This window comes from Aulostomus chinensis, chromosome 17, assembly GCF_037954235.1.
Source record: "Aulostomus chinensis isolate RoL2024-O1b breed Wild chromosome 17, RoL_Achi_v1.0, whole genome shotgun sequence".
Taxonomy (NCBI): Eukaryota; Metazoa; Chordata; class Actinopteri; order Syngnathiformes; family Aulostomidae; genus Aulostomus; species Aulostomus chinensis.
The window spans coordinates 18,156,306-18,172,451 of NC_141336.1; the positions used below are offsets into that span (position 1 = coordinate 18,156,306).

Below are 16,146 nucleotides of genomic sequence, written 5' to 3' on the forward strand. Positions count from 1 at the left end.
AGTGACGTAATACCCATTGACCAAGCAGTAGTCTACCCGCTGCCTGCTGGAAGTAGCTTGAAGTTGACTTCCTTCCTTTGCAAAAAATGGACTTTGGCATCTTATCCGTCTTTATATACTTTATATTAACCTACTTTTTAATTCACTTGGTGTGTTTCGTTTTCGCGGATGCGGACTTCACTCTGCTGCGGGCGAGCCTGCTGGGGAACAGGCCAGGTGAGTCCAGCAAGCTAAGTACTCTTTTCCCTGCTTCTATTTTTTGGTTCCGTTTTAATTCACAAGGAAATATATACGTTTGATGAAGATAATAACTGACCGTTACAGTCAATCTCCGGCCCCCGTTTTGGGTTTATGGAAGAATAAATTGGACTCGTTTGCCTTAATCACGTGATCCATAATTCTAACGTTACCTTTGACACATTAATTCCTGAAAGCGTCTTCGAGGGCAGTGACAATTTATTGCTTTTGCATTCATTTGTAAGCATTTGGAAAAAGCAGACTGTGAACAGCCTTGGATAGTATGTTTCATGCATGATTAATACACGATTACGAGTAAATGTCATATATTGTCTTTGCAATATTTAGAAATAGTTGTCTAATAAATGTGGAATCAAAAACTACAATATTCTCCTGAAAAACAGTGGAGTGGAGGTATGGAGCAGCAAACAGCAAAAACTCAAAATACCACCGCTACAATTAACGCTTGCTGTGGTGACCTCTGACCACCAAAATGTACTCAGGTCATGGTTGAGTTCCAGTGGATGTTTGCATTATATCTAAATACATTTAGGCATGGATAATGTCACAGCCCAACCAGGAAGAGGGACAGAGGTCAGTCAATCTCAGTATGTCCTCATCAACACGGTCCTAAAAAGTTTAAAACGACGAAAGAAGCTGACTCCACAAGTGTCTGTCCTGTTATCAGCGTGCAAGGTGTTGATGTTTGTCATGAACCAGACACCAAGCTGAAAGGGCTGGTGGTGTGGGTCACTGGAGCCTCCAGTGGGATTGGGGAGGAGCTGGCTTACCAGCTGGCTCGGTGTGGCTCACGCCTCATCCTGTCCGCTCGCCGGGAAGATGAGCTGAAGAGAGTCAAGCAAAACTGTGTAGGTGAGAGTAAAGTTTGTTTTCATGTTCCTGTACGGTACAATTACCTATTGCTGTATACGATAAAGTTCTCATTTGACCCCCCCCAGAAAGATCCAACCTCCAGGATGAGGATATTCTTGTTCTACCTCTTGATTTATTGGAGAGGACATCTCATGAAGCAAAAACCAAAGCTGCACTCCAGTACTTTGGACAGGTAAGGTCACATGATGTGTTTCATTAGAGAAATACTGATTCTTGACCATTGACGGTATCATGTTCATTGGTTTTCAATTACATTGTCAACCTTGTTAATAGATACCCTTCTATCCTCTGTGGGTGCAGGAAGGAGCTAACTCTCAAGAGGCCAACTAATCACTAATTAGCTTCGCATAATGATTGGTAGTGAATGGGCAGGATAGCATACCTTCATCTGGAATGTTCAACTTCCAAAACCTTTTTTTTTTCTTTCTCTGTGTGATTAGGTTTAGGATCTTAATCTGTCCACCCGTTGACATCATCTAAAAAGGTTTGCCTTGATTAGTAGCAGCAGTTCCACTTCAAGTTGTCAGCGGTTTTTGTTTTCTTGGCTGAAGTCCTGCATCGCTGTGCCCAGTCAGGAATGCAGTTCTGCTTGTGTATCTCATTCTTAAATTAAAATGGCACCATTTTTTTATTATTATTTCATCGTGGATGTTGTGCTCAGCTTTAGATAATTAAAGGCAAACTTTGTTTGGGAGGAATGTCTATGATGAATTTTGATGGTACACTAACCCTACCCATATGCCACCATTCACTGTGCTAAGCTAACTAGCCAATCTCTATCTTCCTACTGCATGCAAAAAAGACAGACATATGTATTTATGTATTTTACTGTACTCTCTCTCAGATTGACATCCTGATAAACAACGGGGGCCGAAGCCAGCGCTCCTTGTTCTTAGATACCAGTGTTGATGTGTACCAGGCCTTGATGGAGCTCAATTTCTTGGGTACAGTTTCACTCACCAAGCTGGTGCTGCCTCACATGACGCAGCGCGGCACCGGGAGCGTTGTGACGGTCAGTAGTGTCGCTGGCCTCACTGGAGCGCCCCTGTTGACAGGATACTCTGCCAGCAAACACGCTCTCCAGGTGAAGCTAATACAATAGATGACTTTGGTGGATTTGATTTGATGAATGTGTGAGGAACAAATCTGCCTCAGCCAGATCTTGAGCTTGTGCACAGTAAACCCCGTTGCTGATAGCTACTTCTGTGTTCCGCAGGGTTTCTTTAATTCTCTTCGGACTGAACTGTATGACTATCCAGAAATACTCATCAGCACAGTGTGTCCAGGGCCTGTGCAATCACAGATAGTTCACAATGCCTTCACAGAGGAACTTAACAAGGTAATGTTTTTTTTATATATCATCAAACTTAAGTGACACTAGCTTGGTTCCACTAATCCTTTTTCTCCAACTACCTTAGCCTTTGGCCAATGCCTGTAGCCAGGAACACAAGATGCCAACAAGTCGCTGTGTGGATTTAATGCTGGTGGGAGTCGCCAACCGTGTCAAGGAAATGTGGATAGCACAGCAGCCCTTCCTCTTGTTTTATTACGTCTGGCAGTACACGCCCACGTTCGTCACAAACATCCTGAGCAAGAAGAGGGTGCAGAATTTTAAATCTGGTCTGGTGAGTTTAACAGAGAATCACTTAGTACATTTTAATCCTGGGATTCGACTGTAAATAGCTTGCTTAGGCTATGCCATTGTCTGACTATTGAGTCTTAATGGTAAAAATAATCTAATCATGAGTTTTACGGAAGATCTTCAGTTTAGTTGCTCCATCATCTCTGAATTTGTTTGGGCAATGGAATGTTGTAAATGTGGTTTACCAGTAAGGTAAGTGTGAGCCAAACTGGTATTTTTAACTCTGTTACAAACACCAGTAGTCAGTTGTGGAGAGAAAAGAAAGAGCAACAGCTATCATTTTAAACAAGAATCAAATTTGTGACACCCCTGTAGCTTTTAACACATCCAAACATGAGATTTCACAGGAAGCCAATAATAAGAGTTACTATTCTACATTATGAATTCATCCATCATTCATTGTAGTGATAATATCTGCACTTCTGTCACCTGTCAAAAATGGCTGCTATGAAAGAGAACTACCACGTTTAAAAATAAAGAGGCCTAATCATTTAAAAACAAGTAGAACCACATTTTGGGTGTGCCATAGGTGTGCCGAGCCTTCTCCTTGATCTCTGCATGTGTGAACACATGAAAAGCATGTTTACTCAGAGCCTGTACACTCGGACGGATCTATGTGTTGCAAGTCCTTTGTGGTTCACCTTGAAATATTCAAGCTAGTAAAGGGGGATTCAGACCAAAACTGCTTGAATAAGGCGGTATGTGACAGGCACTATGCAGAGCTGTCTCTTAACAGCTGGAGGACCTCAGCTGTTACTGACCTTGCTGAGTCTAATAAGAAGGCGGTTGTGGTCAGGGTATGACAGTGAGCATGACTACTTCCTCCCCCTGGTGCTGACTGGCCAGAGAGTCTGGTGGCCTCTGCTGGACGGTGACAGCTGAGGGCCACGCAGAAAGGTCATGTTCCAACTGGCCAAACATTGGCGCGTCACGTTTGTACCTCTGTATGGCCTGTGACATGTCCTTTTGAGACAAATTTTAAAAACTGCTGTCTCGAGTCTCTTCAACGTAAAAAACAAATAGCAGTTGAAGCTTTCCATGTTTGTGGCCACATGCCAATCACTCTGGAAATTTGTCCTTTTTTTGAACTGTAATTTAGACTGGTCCGAGAACATGTGAGCTAAAAGATAACTATCTTTTGCAGGATGCTGACGCGGCATACTTCGGAAAGCCCAAGACTTCCTGAACGACAGATCTAGAAGAAGAAAGATTTAAGCTGAATGTCTCATCAACCGGGACTGGTTTTCTTGAAGAATTCTTTGGTCTTTGGTTTGTTGTCATTTGAGGACTAACTGAGCTCACGATATGAACCATGTTTATTTCAGCCACAGTTGTCTCCTTAAAAAGAAAGATGTCACTTTAATACATTAAGTAGATGGATGATTAATCAAATTTTGGATCAAATAAAGTTGTTTTTTTTTTAAGTGAAATGGCTTCTACCAAATTTTATTATATACGGAATATATACAGATACACATAGAAAAATCATCAATATGTATAATAAGACTGGACAACTTCATTCTAATTTGTAAACAATTGAACTGTAAACCAAACAATAGCACAAAACACTTTACACATACAAGAAGACATACACAAGGCACATCTTGATATTTTAAGAAAAATCATAAAAAAATTCTTTTTTTTTTTAAAGAACATGGAGGGGAATCACTTCAAAACTGTGAAATCTAAAAAGTACAATAAAACCAGAGGTATTCAGCAGATGCGTCCTAGAAGGGGTGGGTGAGCACAAGTATTCACTTCTTTATAAGCACAAACATGAATGAGCCAACTCCCAAATGTGCTTATGTTGAACCCAGCCGGAGGTTTAACGCTGTTTCAAGATACAAAAGTTGCAAGGAAGTTGTCCACATTTTCAGTTAAAGTGTGTTGAAAGAATTTTGCAACTTGTACATGAGTACGGCGTTGATGCGTCTTCCTCTGTGGCATCAGAATAAAGCACCATGAAGTCAAATTGTGATAAAGTAGGTTCCCATTGATATTACACTTCTGAAACTGAACAATTGTCTGTTTTTTGCGATAGTTTTCACAATGACTTCCTAAAACCCACTGACCTCAGAGATGGACTGACTGCTGTAATGGTTCTCTTTGTTCCCTCTCCAGAGTAGGGTCACTGTAGAAGGCAGAGGTCAGAGGCAGGGGAAGTGGAGGGGTGCAGAGGAGTATATAGGATACCCCAAAGGGGGATCGGCTGCCTGAACAGTTAGGTTCCTCAACATGAAGGGATGAGCCTGAATGCTGTAACGCTCCTCGTCATCATTAGTCGCATACAGAAGCTCCCAGGATAGGTTTGCCCACTGGCCTCGCACCCCCTCGCCATTAAGGCGGCCCACCTGAACCAGCTGCTCCTGTAAGGACAAGACTCGCCCTGTGTAGGTCCCCTGTGGACAAAAATGTTAAGCCATTGACTTAATAAGGGGGAGGGGGGGATCATGTAAGTAGCAACATAATGTTACCTTCAGGTACCATTTTTCAGCAAAGACAGTGGTTGCACTTTCAATTTAAGTCAAACAGAAAATGCTGTTTACATGGCAGTGTCTTATTAAGAGTAGATGTGCATAGTTACCATAGCTAGGTCGTGTCCTAAAGAGAACAGGAAGGGTTTCTCCTGGAGGACGCTGTCGTGCCAGCCTTTCTCTGTCACCAGTCCAATGTACCAGTCCCTTTCATACTCCTCCAAGGCACTGAACATCTCCTCAGGGGACTCCATAGGCCCGAGGCTCGCTTGATCAAACAGTAGCTTAAAACTGAACCTGAAACAAAAAGTACCATGGAGGCAGGGAAATAATAATAATAATCAGATACTAACTAGGGGTCCTCATTGGAAAACTTACCTGAAAGCCCGAAGTGCTAGCTGATAGAGTTCTTTACTTGAGGAGAGCCAGTCAAGACCTTCCGTCCATGGGACATCTCCACAGTACAGCCTGTACACGTAACTGGGACTGGTGAAGGCAGATTCTGCCCCTAATGAGATGAGACATGAAAGTGCAACCTGAGCATGCAGCTCTTTCAGAGTCTCATCTTCCTTCAGAGCTTTGGTCATGTCCTCAGAGGTTTCGCTCTGCACAACAGGCCCAAAGCGTCCCAAGGTAAACCTAAACCAGTCCTCTGGGAACAAAGGCCTGAGCTGCAGCAAGCGGGATGGTAGCAACGGTGCTGTCCTCCAGCCTGTTGGTAGGTTGAAAACCTCTGACTGAGGACAGCTGAAATTCAGATGGGGGAGAGAGCCGGGGCTCTCTTTGAAGACCTCTGGGTTACGCCCTTTATCTACTGCAGGCATCCCGATGCCCAGTCCCAGAGGCTGCAGTGGCTGCAGGGCTGAGAGGGCCATGTTCTCAAACAGGCTGTCCATCTCCACAGAGCCTGGAAGAGAGGCTCCGACCTGCAGCACAGTGTGTCCAGGCTGGGCCTCTGCAGTCACTAATGCCACTGTCCGCCTGGCTGGTTGGGGTCCAAATAAGTCATCCTCATCTGACCAATCTCCAAAGGATGTCAGGCTGGAGCTGTCTTGTCTGAACCTGAGTGAGGACACATTTGATTCTATCACAACTGCCTCAGGTGGCTGGTTGCAAGTAGTCTGGGCCAACTGGGAGGACTGGGATTTTCTGCCACCGAACCCTGGCCCTTCTTCACTGCACCACAAAAATCCTTTGTGCTTTTGAACACAATATCGTAGGAGCAACCACACCAGTGCTTTCAGAAAGTCATCCTGAAGTTTTCTTAAGTTGTCATGGGAGTCAATAATACCAGAGAGCACATTTCGAGCATCAGAGTACGCTCGCACTGCAATTGCAGCACAAGGTGTGAGAGCATTGCCCCAGTGCAGGTTTAAGCCCTGGGTGAAGCCAAGCCGCTCGGGACGCTCAAAAGCAGCCTCAAAAACCTCGTCCACCCTCCGAGCCTCCACAGTGTGGCAAGATGTCTCCTGTAGCTCCAGACCCTAAAAAAAAAAAATCACAACAGGCAGCCATGTAAATCTCTGTATGAAGAATTGTGCGGATTCTTTAAGGGCCAGTGTGAGAGATCTAGTGTCATCTAGTGGATGAGCCTGCAACCCCTCACCTCGCCTATAATTCCCCGTGTCATTCATTTAAGAAGTGGCCTCTCAAACTTCCCAAGACACACATTTTTTTGCCAGAACCTGCAACCATTCATTCAGAATTTTTGGGGGGAAAAAACTTTTGATATTTTCAGGTAAATGACTTTGTTTGACCATAACTGCATAAATGCAGTTATGAAAGAGGGAATAATCATCCAGTCTCAAATATTTGAAATCTCTATAGATCATGAACATGGAGTTAAGAATCCTGCCATACCAGGCATTATTCACCCTTCTTGTCCAGAAAATAAGAGAGGAGCGGGCGCTTATTAGCTCCAAGCTGCTTCTTTTCTTAATTCACTGTGACTGCTGCCTCCAACTTAAATTTTGCTGTGATTTAAACCCAATAAACAGAACAAAGTAATGCAGAAATACCTACATCATAGTATCGATCCACAAGACAAGAAGTGAGGTGAATAACCTTTAAAATACTGGTTTTCTGAATGGAGTTTGCTACATAGATGCATTCACTGTAAGTTTAACGAAACTACAATTCGTAACTTCAGGCGAATGAACTCTACTGAAAATATAGCTTCATTCAATTTCTGCAAAAAGATCCCTCTGAATCCTACACACTTCTAGTTCCATTGCCCTAGAGTAACAGTACCTTTATGTTGACAGTACAATAGCCATATCCTCTCTCCAGAATCATTATCCAGACCATGCGGTCTTGAAAGCGCCCGAGAAAATGAGAGCCTGGAGCTAAGGAACCTACAAGAGGGAGAGACAATCATCAGCCATCCATGCAGTAAAGATGTTGGGAGAGACGTGAAGTGTACAGTTAATTGAAGAAGCAAAACATAACAAATGTCATGTGACACACATAAGGGAGACTCGATGCACATCTCTTTCATTTGGCTGTGCATCCGTGCTGACTGTGTGGATAACATGGTGAGTGAATGAGCTGCAGGGAGACATGTACCATCACAGTAGGACAGGAAGGTCATGATACCATTTTATCTGGTTGACTGCACAAAGACATAAATATTAAATCTCTTCTTGGCATTTGATTTCTATTACTCCTGAAAAATTCACTCCTTTTAGATGTTAGGGTTTTTTTTTTTTTCCCTTTTTAGAGGCAAATGGGATGGACCCCCCCCCCCCCCAACACATGAAAAGCAATGGCAAGGTGATGAAAGCTTTTGTTTCAAGTTGAACAGTGTTTGCTTGGCTCAAGGATAATGTTATGTCCCACAATGACGTCTCAGAATAGTGCCAGCCTCTAGCTCGTGATGGGAAGTGACACGCTAAGGAGACTCCTTCGTTGCTCATTGCCTCACAGCTCCCAGTGTGAGCAAAGCACAAGAACACTACCGACTGCCATGATTAGACAGCGGGCATCAACCGCACATGCGCTCATTCTGAATTAACCATCACAGCCGTAGAATCTCATCCTCAAAACAACATAACAGGAGTGATTGCGGCATCACTTCAGCAGTTTTATTCAGTTATGAATCATCAAACCATTAATAAACCCCCCCCCCGACCGTTCCTGATTGAGAACAGAGTAAAATCCTAGCAGCATTTGGCCTAAGAGTGTTATGCAGTTAATGGTGTGGAAACATTTGGATGTCAATTTCACAGGAAGCTGGAGTGGATCATGCAAGCTTACATTACTGCCAGCAGCGCGGCGTGATAGGAGAGCTCCGTCACCACAATTCCAACATAAATGATTAAAATTATTGTGGATTTGTTCATGTTGCTGGAGCTGTAAAAGATGGTGTTTGTCCTTGAATATATGTTTTATAAAAATCTGAAATAATGAAAAGGTACGTACAAACAAATTCTAAATTTAAGCCACATTGGGGAATGATATACTACTGGAAATTTTAATAAATCCACGTGTCTACGTGAAAACAGTCTCTTGATAATTGATCAAAAAATTTCAGGCACTCTGTGTAAATGCCAAATTTGGTGGTGCCATTTTTAGGCTGTGGAACCAGTAAGGGAAGTGAATATCCTGTGCATTTGTGATTATTTTTGACATTTGATTTTCTTATTGATTTAAAAAAAAATTATTCATCCCAATTTGTGAGACAATGTAATACTGTGAAAATATTCAGGCATCCACTAATTAAAAGCTAAAATGAAACAATCACGAACAACATTTGAATTTGCAGAGTGTATTAGCATGAACAACTGACCCAGTGACCCTCTGGCAAAGGCTGTCCTCAGAGCAGAGGCAAGGCTTTCACTCATTTGCTGGTAGAAGATAGAGTCCGGGCAGGGGCAGGCAGTACCTACAGGACCTGGCCAACTGCGCTGAGGTCGGGGGAACCCCACCAGGAAGATAGGCAGGGTGAAGAGGGGCAGCAGAGGGGCAGACAGCAGGGCAGACAAAGTCACCACAGCCAGCAGCAGCGGACAGAGGGAGGCATTCACAGCCAGGAGAGTTCCAGCCGACTGACGGCGCTGCTTTTTCTCAGTCCAAGATGTCACCAACACAGTCAGGGTGAACTTTAACTTGGCAAGGAATTGGGTCAGTCTGTCAATAAGGAGGCCAACCTGGACCGGAAAGAAACACACAAGCAAATATTGAGAGCCATCTGGTCTGATCAGCTTATACATGTGTAAAAAAATTCAAGCTTTGATTATTTCCAGATCTTGCTTCATTACAGGTGTGTTTTAATCTTTTATCATACATTGTAACATCTGCAAAACAGGCGCTGAAGCAATAAAAGCAGTATTCAAATTTAAATGTCATTTATATGTCTGGAAATCACAAAGTGCCTCCAGGTGCATTACAATTTGTACACAGAACAACATCCTCTGTCCTTAGACCCTTGATGAGGGTGAGGTAAACATTAAAAAGAAAAACACTTCCCTCTTAATAGGAAAAAAGACCAAAACCAGAGGAAGAACCATAGAGGAGGGATTCCTCACCCAGGACAGCCAGTCAGGCAATAGATGTCGATTCATGTTGAAACAGTTAAAATGGTTGTAGTAACCATAATGAGTTTATATGTTCACAAAAATGTTTCAGGAAAATACCAGTTAGGTCCAGACATTTCTGAATTAAAAATGAAGAATTAAGTATCCTTTTGCTGTGTTAGTGTGTTATTACTACATAAATTACATGTAAATGATTGGATGAGGGGCTGCACGGTGGTGCAGTGGTTAGCACTGTGGCCTCACAGCAAGAAGGTTCCGGGTTCGAGTCCCGGCTCGGGCACGGAATCTTTCTGTGTGGAGTTTGCATGTTCTCCCCGTGTCTGCGTGGGTTCTCTCCGGGTACTCTGGCTTCCTCCCACAGTCCAAAAACATGCAATTGGCTGGTTGAATACTCTAAATTGACCGTAGGTGTGACTGTGAGTGTGAATGGTTGTTCTCTCTATGTTGGCCCTGCGATGGACTGGCGACCTGTCCAGGGTGAACCCCGCCTCTCGCCCGTTGACGCTGGGATAGGCTCCAGCCCCCCCGCGACCCTTAATGTGTAGGAATAAGCGGAAGATGACGATGGATGGATGATTGGATGAATCAACAACACTGGTTCAAATGCATAAAGTAACTTCTGTGGATCTCATGGAAACAAGGGAAAAAATAGGTTTGTTGACCTCACCAGTAGAAGCTGAACTCCGGTGCCCAGGCTGTCCCACCCTGGTAACATGTTGCTTCCGGCTGCAAGACGCACCAAGATGACCACAACCATTTGAAGCAGAGCATCTTCTGAGCTCTGCCACACCTGTATGTCACCAAAGAGAAAACATTGTGTTGAGCATGAAAGGAACTAACTAAGAAAAAAAAGGTGGACACATTTTTTTTTTTTTTAACTGGAACAGATCTGTGCAGATCCTCTTGCTGTCAAAATCTGTAAGCACATTTTGTTCATGCTGATATTTAACAAAGACTGTGAGTATTTGTGTGCGTACCACTCTGAAGGCTCGTGTGGCTCCCAGACAGAGAGAAACCCGATGGAGCAGCTGCAGAGATTTGTCCATAGACAGGAAAGCAATCATTGCAAACGGAGACACTGTGAACATAAATAAGCCGGAGGTCACGTAACAAATTCACATTCATACCCACAGGAGAATAAGAGACATTACATCCAGCTCACCAAGATAAAGTAGAACTCTTCTGAATGCTGCTGCGATGAATAATCCTCTGTTTTTCTGTTTGAAAGTCTGAACACTGGACATGCCTTTTGGATAAAGGGGGTTGAGGAAAACCCCTCCAAAAACGTAGGCTCCCTGGATCTCTCGAAGAGCCCAGCAAAGGGAGAAGAGTAGCAGGAGGAGGTAGCTGACAGGAACCTGGGGTCCTGAAACCAAACTCTGGGGCTGAGCTGAACTGAGGAAGTGATGTAACAGCCCTGCCTCTGCCATTGCCAGCAGTAACAAGCTCAAATACATCAGTGACTCCCGGCAGCCCAGATTCCACCAAAAAGTGCTGGGAAGAGGTGGAGAACCCCCTCTCCAGAGTCCACGGTCCCGACACACTACCTCGGGACCTCTGCAGAGTGTGGCAACCTGGCTGAGGTCCAAGCTCAAGAGAAATCCCGTAGCGATGGAGAAGAGAACCACACCCAGTGTTGATGGGATGAAATAATTACAAACAGCCACGCTAGCTGATACACCAAACATTAACAGTAGCCTGTAGGATAGACAGACAGACACACACACACACACACACACACACACGCATGCACACAAACACACACACACAGTTAGAGATGATGGAACAGGCACATTTCAATGGGAGAATCAATCAGAATATGATCAGGAAAGTTTCCTAACCTTCATCCATTTTTTTTTATTAGCATTTAACGTCTGTCAGAATGTTATGTCAGTTTATGAGGACAAATGTTTTTATTCCAGGGTGTACCTAAGGTTGCTGGACATGGGGGAGCCTCCTAATCCAAACACCAGCACCTGCTCCATGCCCCAGAGGAGTAAAGCATCCAGGGGCGGAAGTATACCCAGCGCCCACAGCAGAGGTAGGAAGAGGAACAGCACATGGAGAACCTGACTGGCTAGCTGGAGCTCAGGGACAGGGCCCGAGAACCTAAATAAGAACATGAGGTTGACAGTTCAAAGGCAGCAAGTAGTTGTTTTGGACGGTGAAATGCTAAGAGGATTTATGATGCAATAAATTAACTGTGGTGTAGTTGCTCACCTATCAGTCAGGTCCACAGCAACAAAAATGAAAATGTAGAGGGGGCGGGTGAGAGGGGTGATCTCATAAGTGTCCTGTGCCTGGAAAGTAGCCGTCTCTGTGGCTGTATTTACAATGAGGGAATACTCTGCTATACACAGAGTCACCCAACTTAAGATGAAAACTACTAGAGATGCACCAATGCTGCCATAGAGAGCAGTCAGTCTCCCAAGGAACACATACCACGTCCCAAAACCACAGAGCACCCCAGCTAGTACCGTATGCATGACCACATTCAGGCCAAACCTCTTCCCAGGGGCAATGAATCGAACAGTCTCTGGACTGACACAGTTGGTAAATTCCACTTCTTCTTCATCAACTAAGATGTTGGGTGCTCCAAGTCTCTCCACTGTACCACTCCTGCGAGCTGCATACACTGCCAGGGCCTGGACACCTGCTGCAGCCCCGAACATGAGTATCCCAGAAAGCAGTGCAGCGTAGAGCTCCTGGAGCAGCTGCAACTGGCACAGCAAAGTACCAATACCCCCAAAAAGCCATGGTGTCAAGAACAAGACAGCCTGATTGACATAGACATATGGAGGGGCACAGTAGCCCAACTTGAAGCGTGGACCCCCCAACACCGTCTGGGGGAAACGCTTCCAGAAGAACTCCTGCTTGTACTCATTAAGAAGGGGCACATCTGGCCCCATTCTGACCATTCCCGGAAGGGTGGCAGGTCATCTCCGCACAGCTGAAGAAGGGTGTCCATTCATGGTCCCAGATTTAATAGAGCTACCTGCAATGAAGCACACCTTTAATTAGAGTTAGGAGCAAACTGTATTAATACCATATCATACAATAACCCAAATTTACATCATTAATAATGATATAACACAATGTCTAATAGGATTATATTGTGCATATCTTGAGGTAATCTAAATTTCTCCCAATCCAGAGGTAAGCATCGTACAGGGTCAGACAGTATAGAACAGCTAGACATGTCTGACAAGCCAAACACCTTTGACACTTGCACTCTGTCATTGCCAGTGTAGGTGGGAAAACATGTGACAGAAACACACTTCATCCTGTTACTGAAGCCAACAGTTTATTGTTCGCACTATGCATCAAGTCTGCATGTACCAGATCAATGTCACAACAAAGAATCATCAATCATGATCAACCTTCTTTTAAAAGCACCAAAGCAGCAGCAGCAGCCAGAGTTGCCATGATAACACAACACAACAGCATTAGCTTCAGGATGAGCTAACCTGCTCCAGCTAAGTTAGTCACCATTCATGAACTAAACCAGGTAATGCACGGAAACTTAAGTGTTTTCTGGTATTCTGTGACACTGGTTTCCTTATCTTTGCTAGCTATATTAATGTTAGCAAGCGCTGCATCCATGAAAGCTTGACTGTTAGCTTGCTGTTATTATGATAAATAACAGCACCTGGATATTTATAATATCACTGACGTGACGTAAACTTACCGGTAACGGTAGGAAATCCAGCTGTAGATACGCTATGTGTGGTATTTGATGGTATCGTCTGTAATATCGGGGGAATAGCGGAAATCAACAATAGCTGCTAGCTAACTGCTATGAAGCCGAGCAACATCGACATGATACACTGAGAGATTGTAACCAATGAGAGTGGAGAAGAGGAAAAAGAGAGCCATGTGATTGGACAGAAAAAAACGAACCCCGCCTCTATCAAAAACCCGCCCCTCTGGAAACTACAAGAAAATACACACATACTATTTGCAACAAATCAGACTTTTGAGGGAGAAAATGTTCAATATTAAAGTCATGCTGTATAGAAACACACATAGAACACCGAATTAATTAATACTGCAGGGAAAGAATGAAGTCTATTTGTGTGCTAATTAGAAAAAAAAACATTAATAAGGATTTGTTAATAATAATAATAAATAAAATATTAATCAGGACATACTCTATCAGGGTGTGATTATCAGGAGTGGAAGTATCCAGCAAAGAGCCATTATAAACTGTATTGTACTAAAAGGCGGTATGCCCGGAAGTCAAATTAGAAGGAGCATACTGTACATCCCGTAGGGAATTTTACCACTCCAATTTGCTTTCCACTGAACAATGAAAAGACCATCCTTCTTTGAAATTATAATTATAATAAATGACACATCCCACAGGGACGTTTATCCTTCTTATCCGGAATAATTTTTCATCTTGGCACTTGCCAGTATCTTTAAATCCTCATTTTAATGCGCTTAGCTGACCTCCAAAACTGACATAGGATCAGAAATATTAATATTACATTCTTAATCCTTCATATTGTGTTCTTAATACAAAAAGAGCAAATCCTACAAGTGTATTATTATTTCAATATAATGAAAGTGATTGTGACCAAGTGTCTGCCTGTCCAAAATGTTGATTTACTTAGAAAGGAGGGCAACAAGGAGGATCATGAAGCGATCTCCTAAATCAACTGAAAAGGCCATAATATCAACACAAAGAACTACAATAATCTGGAGCATAAAGGAGATTAAACTGTTTTTGTTGTTGTTATTCCTCACCGTGGCTGAGGGGGATAAGGTGGGCAGGAGGCTGTGTTTCATTGTCATCTTGAAAAAGCAATTTCTGCTGTGTGTATAAAATAGACCAAAACAGCAGAGATGCCTGTCAGTCACGACAAGTATTGCAGTTTGTAATCCCCCCATAACGCCCACCACACATTTAAATCATTGCTCCATTTTACCACAGCTGCCCGATGAAGTATATCTACTTGAATTAAGATTTAAGGGTCATTAAGAGGGAAAATAAAAAGGCTGATAATAAATTGGCCTATTTATAAGAAGCAGACCATCTGTTGGTGCGATGGAAATGGATTCACAATGAATTTACAAAAAAAAACAAAGGTCATTCATTTTTATTACATTTGTTATTGTGTTTTCTAGTTTTTTTTTTGTGTTGTTGTTATTGTTGTCACACCAGCAATACGCTTTGTTTGAGTTCAATAATGTGATAAATCACACATGAGTCCAGAAATGAATAGCAGTTCAGATTTAATGCCTCTGCTAGCTGGGCTCTCAAAGAAATGTTTACACAAAATAAACACATTTTCCTGTTGAGTCTAATTGTCTCTTGCCCCATTCTTTTATCCGTATTTTTCCCCTCTTTCTCTCTTTATTCCAGCGAGCCTCACAGGAAGCAAATTACAAGGAAATGACGAGCGATAACAATAACTCAGTGACACATTTCAAGAGAAGCAATATGGCAAGATTGTTTTTGGAATGGAGGATGTACTTGCACGGAGGAAAAATTAACTCAGGACATAATATGTACCTTGTGAAAAGAAAATTATCTATATCTTGTTGATGACCTGCAGCTGGTTGCCAAGCCGAGGCCAAATGTGGAGAGAACATTTCATTTTGACAGCAGCAATTTGAAGTCAAGTGATGTAATTGTAACCTCCACCGCAGCACTTATAAAGCTTATAGAAACTGGTGAATCTGTTGTGTAGGGCTGCAACTACCCATTATTGGAATCGATTGTTCTGCAGATTATTTTCACGATTGATCTTTTGGTCTATAAAATGTCAAGAAAATTTGGGAAACGCTCATCACGATGACCCAGAATGATGTATAGTGTATTCACTTGCAACCTACTCATCAGGAGCAATTAAGGGTTCAGTGTCTTGCAGGGATCAAACCGAGGAACCTTTGATTTCTAGATTTATTACACCTCTTGAGCCATCCCACTGCTTGAACCCAGTTTGCTTCTTTTGTCAATTATATTTTTGATCCAAGAATCTTTGTTGATATATTGATTCAATGACATAAACATAATCATTCCTATTTTCTAATAAAGATCAGTAATGCATCTAAGGTCCGCCCGTGTTTTAAATTTCCCATGCACGTTCACTTTACCTTTTCCACAGCTCCACAGTCAGATTCCTTTTATGCTTTTTTAAGGATACAATTAAAAAAACAACAACATTCTATGCTCTTTATTTCACGCTTGTGTTTTTCAGAGCTCAAGAAGTAAATGTGAATCTTAATTTTACTTTTTTTTTGGAAAGCCTATAATGGAAATTGCAATTGATTATGGTAATGGATATGTCTTCTCATATCGATCGCAGGTACCTGAATCAATCGATCAATTTCTGGAAAAATTGTATCATTAAAGAAT

General features: G+C 42.8%; 2 protein-coding genes across 2 annotated transcripts; one reads left to right on the forward strand and one right to left on the reverse strand.

Moving 5' to 3' along the window:
- The first annotated feature begins 24 nt into the window (after window positions 1-24).
- dhrs7 (dehydrogenase/reductase (SDR family) member 7) lies at window positions 25-4,743 on the forward strand. The gene is made up of 7 exons (XM_086182889.1): window positions 25-216; window positions 958-1,110; window positions 1,197-1,303; window positions 1,976-2,215; window positions 2,348-2,470; window positions 2,550-2,756; window positions 3,918-4,743. Exons 1-7 carry the CDS (start codon window positions 87-89, stop codon window positions 3,957-3,959), a joined length of 1,002 nt encoding a protein of 333 aa, XP_086039015.1. The 5' UTR covers window positions 25-86; the 3' UTR covers window positions 3,960-4,743.
- On the reverse strand, window positions 4,125-13,602 carry pcnx4 (pecanex 4). Its single transcript, XM_086182888.1, has 11 exons — window positions 13,471-13,602; window positions 12,003-12,777; window positions 11,712-11,891; window positions 10,945-11,480; window positions 10,760-10,860; window positions 10,450-10,572; window positions 9,035-9,395; window positions 7,498-7,601; window positions 5,626-6,731; window positions 5,358-5,544; window positions 4,125-5,172 (listed from the first exon to the last, which is right to left on the reverse strand). Exons 2-11 carry the CDS (start codon window positions 12,698-12,700, stop codon window positions 4,921-4,923), a joined length of 3,648 nt encoding a protein of 1,215 aa, XP_086039014.1. The 5' UTR covers window positions 12,701-12,777; window positions 13,471-13,602; the 3' UTR covers window positions 4,125-4,920.
- Window positions 13,603-16,146: the final 2,544 nt, after the last annotated feature.

Bases quoted from the DNA above. Each gene is read 5' to 3' on its own strand.
- dhrs7 (XM_086182889.1), top strand. From the start codon at position 87: ATGGACTTTGGCATCTTATCCGTCTTTATATACTTTATATTAACCTAC. The intron at 1,304-1,975 runs GTAAGGTCACAT...ACTCTCTCTCAG, and splicing joins CACTCCAGTACTTTGGACAG to ATTGACATCCTGATAAACAA. The intron at 2,757-3,917 runs GTGAGTTTAACA...TATCTTTTGCAG, and splicing joins AGAATTTTAAATCTGGTCTG to GATGCTGACGCGGCATACTT.
- pcnx4 (XM_086182888.1), bottom strand. From the start codon at position 12,700: ATGGTCAGAATGGGGCCAGATGTGCCCCTTCTTAATGAGTACAAGCAG. The intron at 11,892-12,002 runs GTGAGCAACTAC...GTTCTTATTTAG, and splicing joins GCTGTGGACCTGACTGATAG to GTTCTCGGGCCCTGTCCCTG. The intron at 5,545-5,625 runs GTAAGTTTTCCA...TTTTTGTTTCAG, and splicing joins CTAGCACTTCGGGCTTTCAG to GTTCAGTTTTAAGCTACTGT.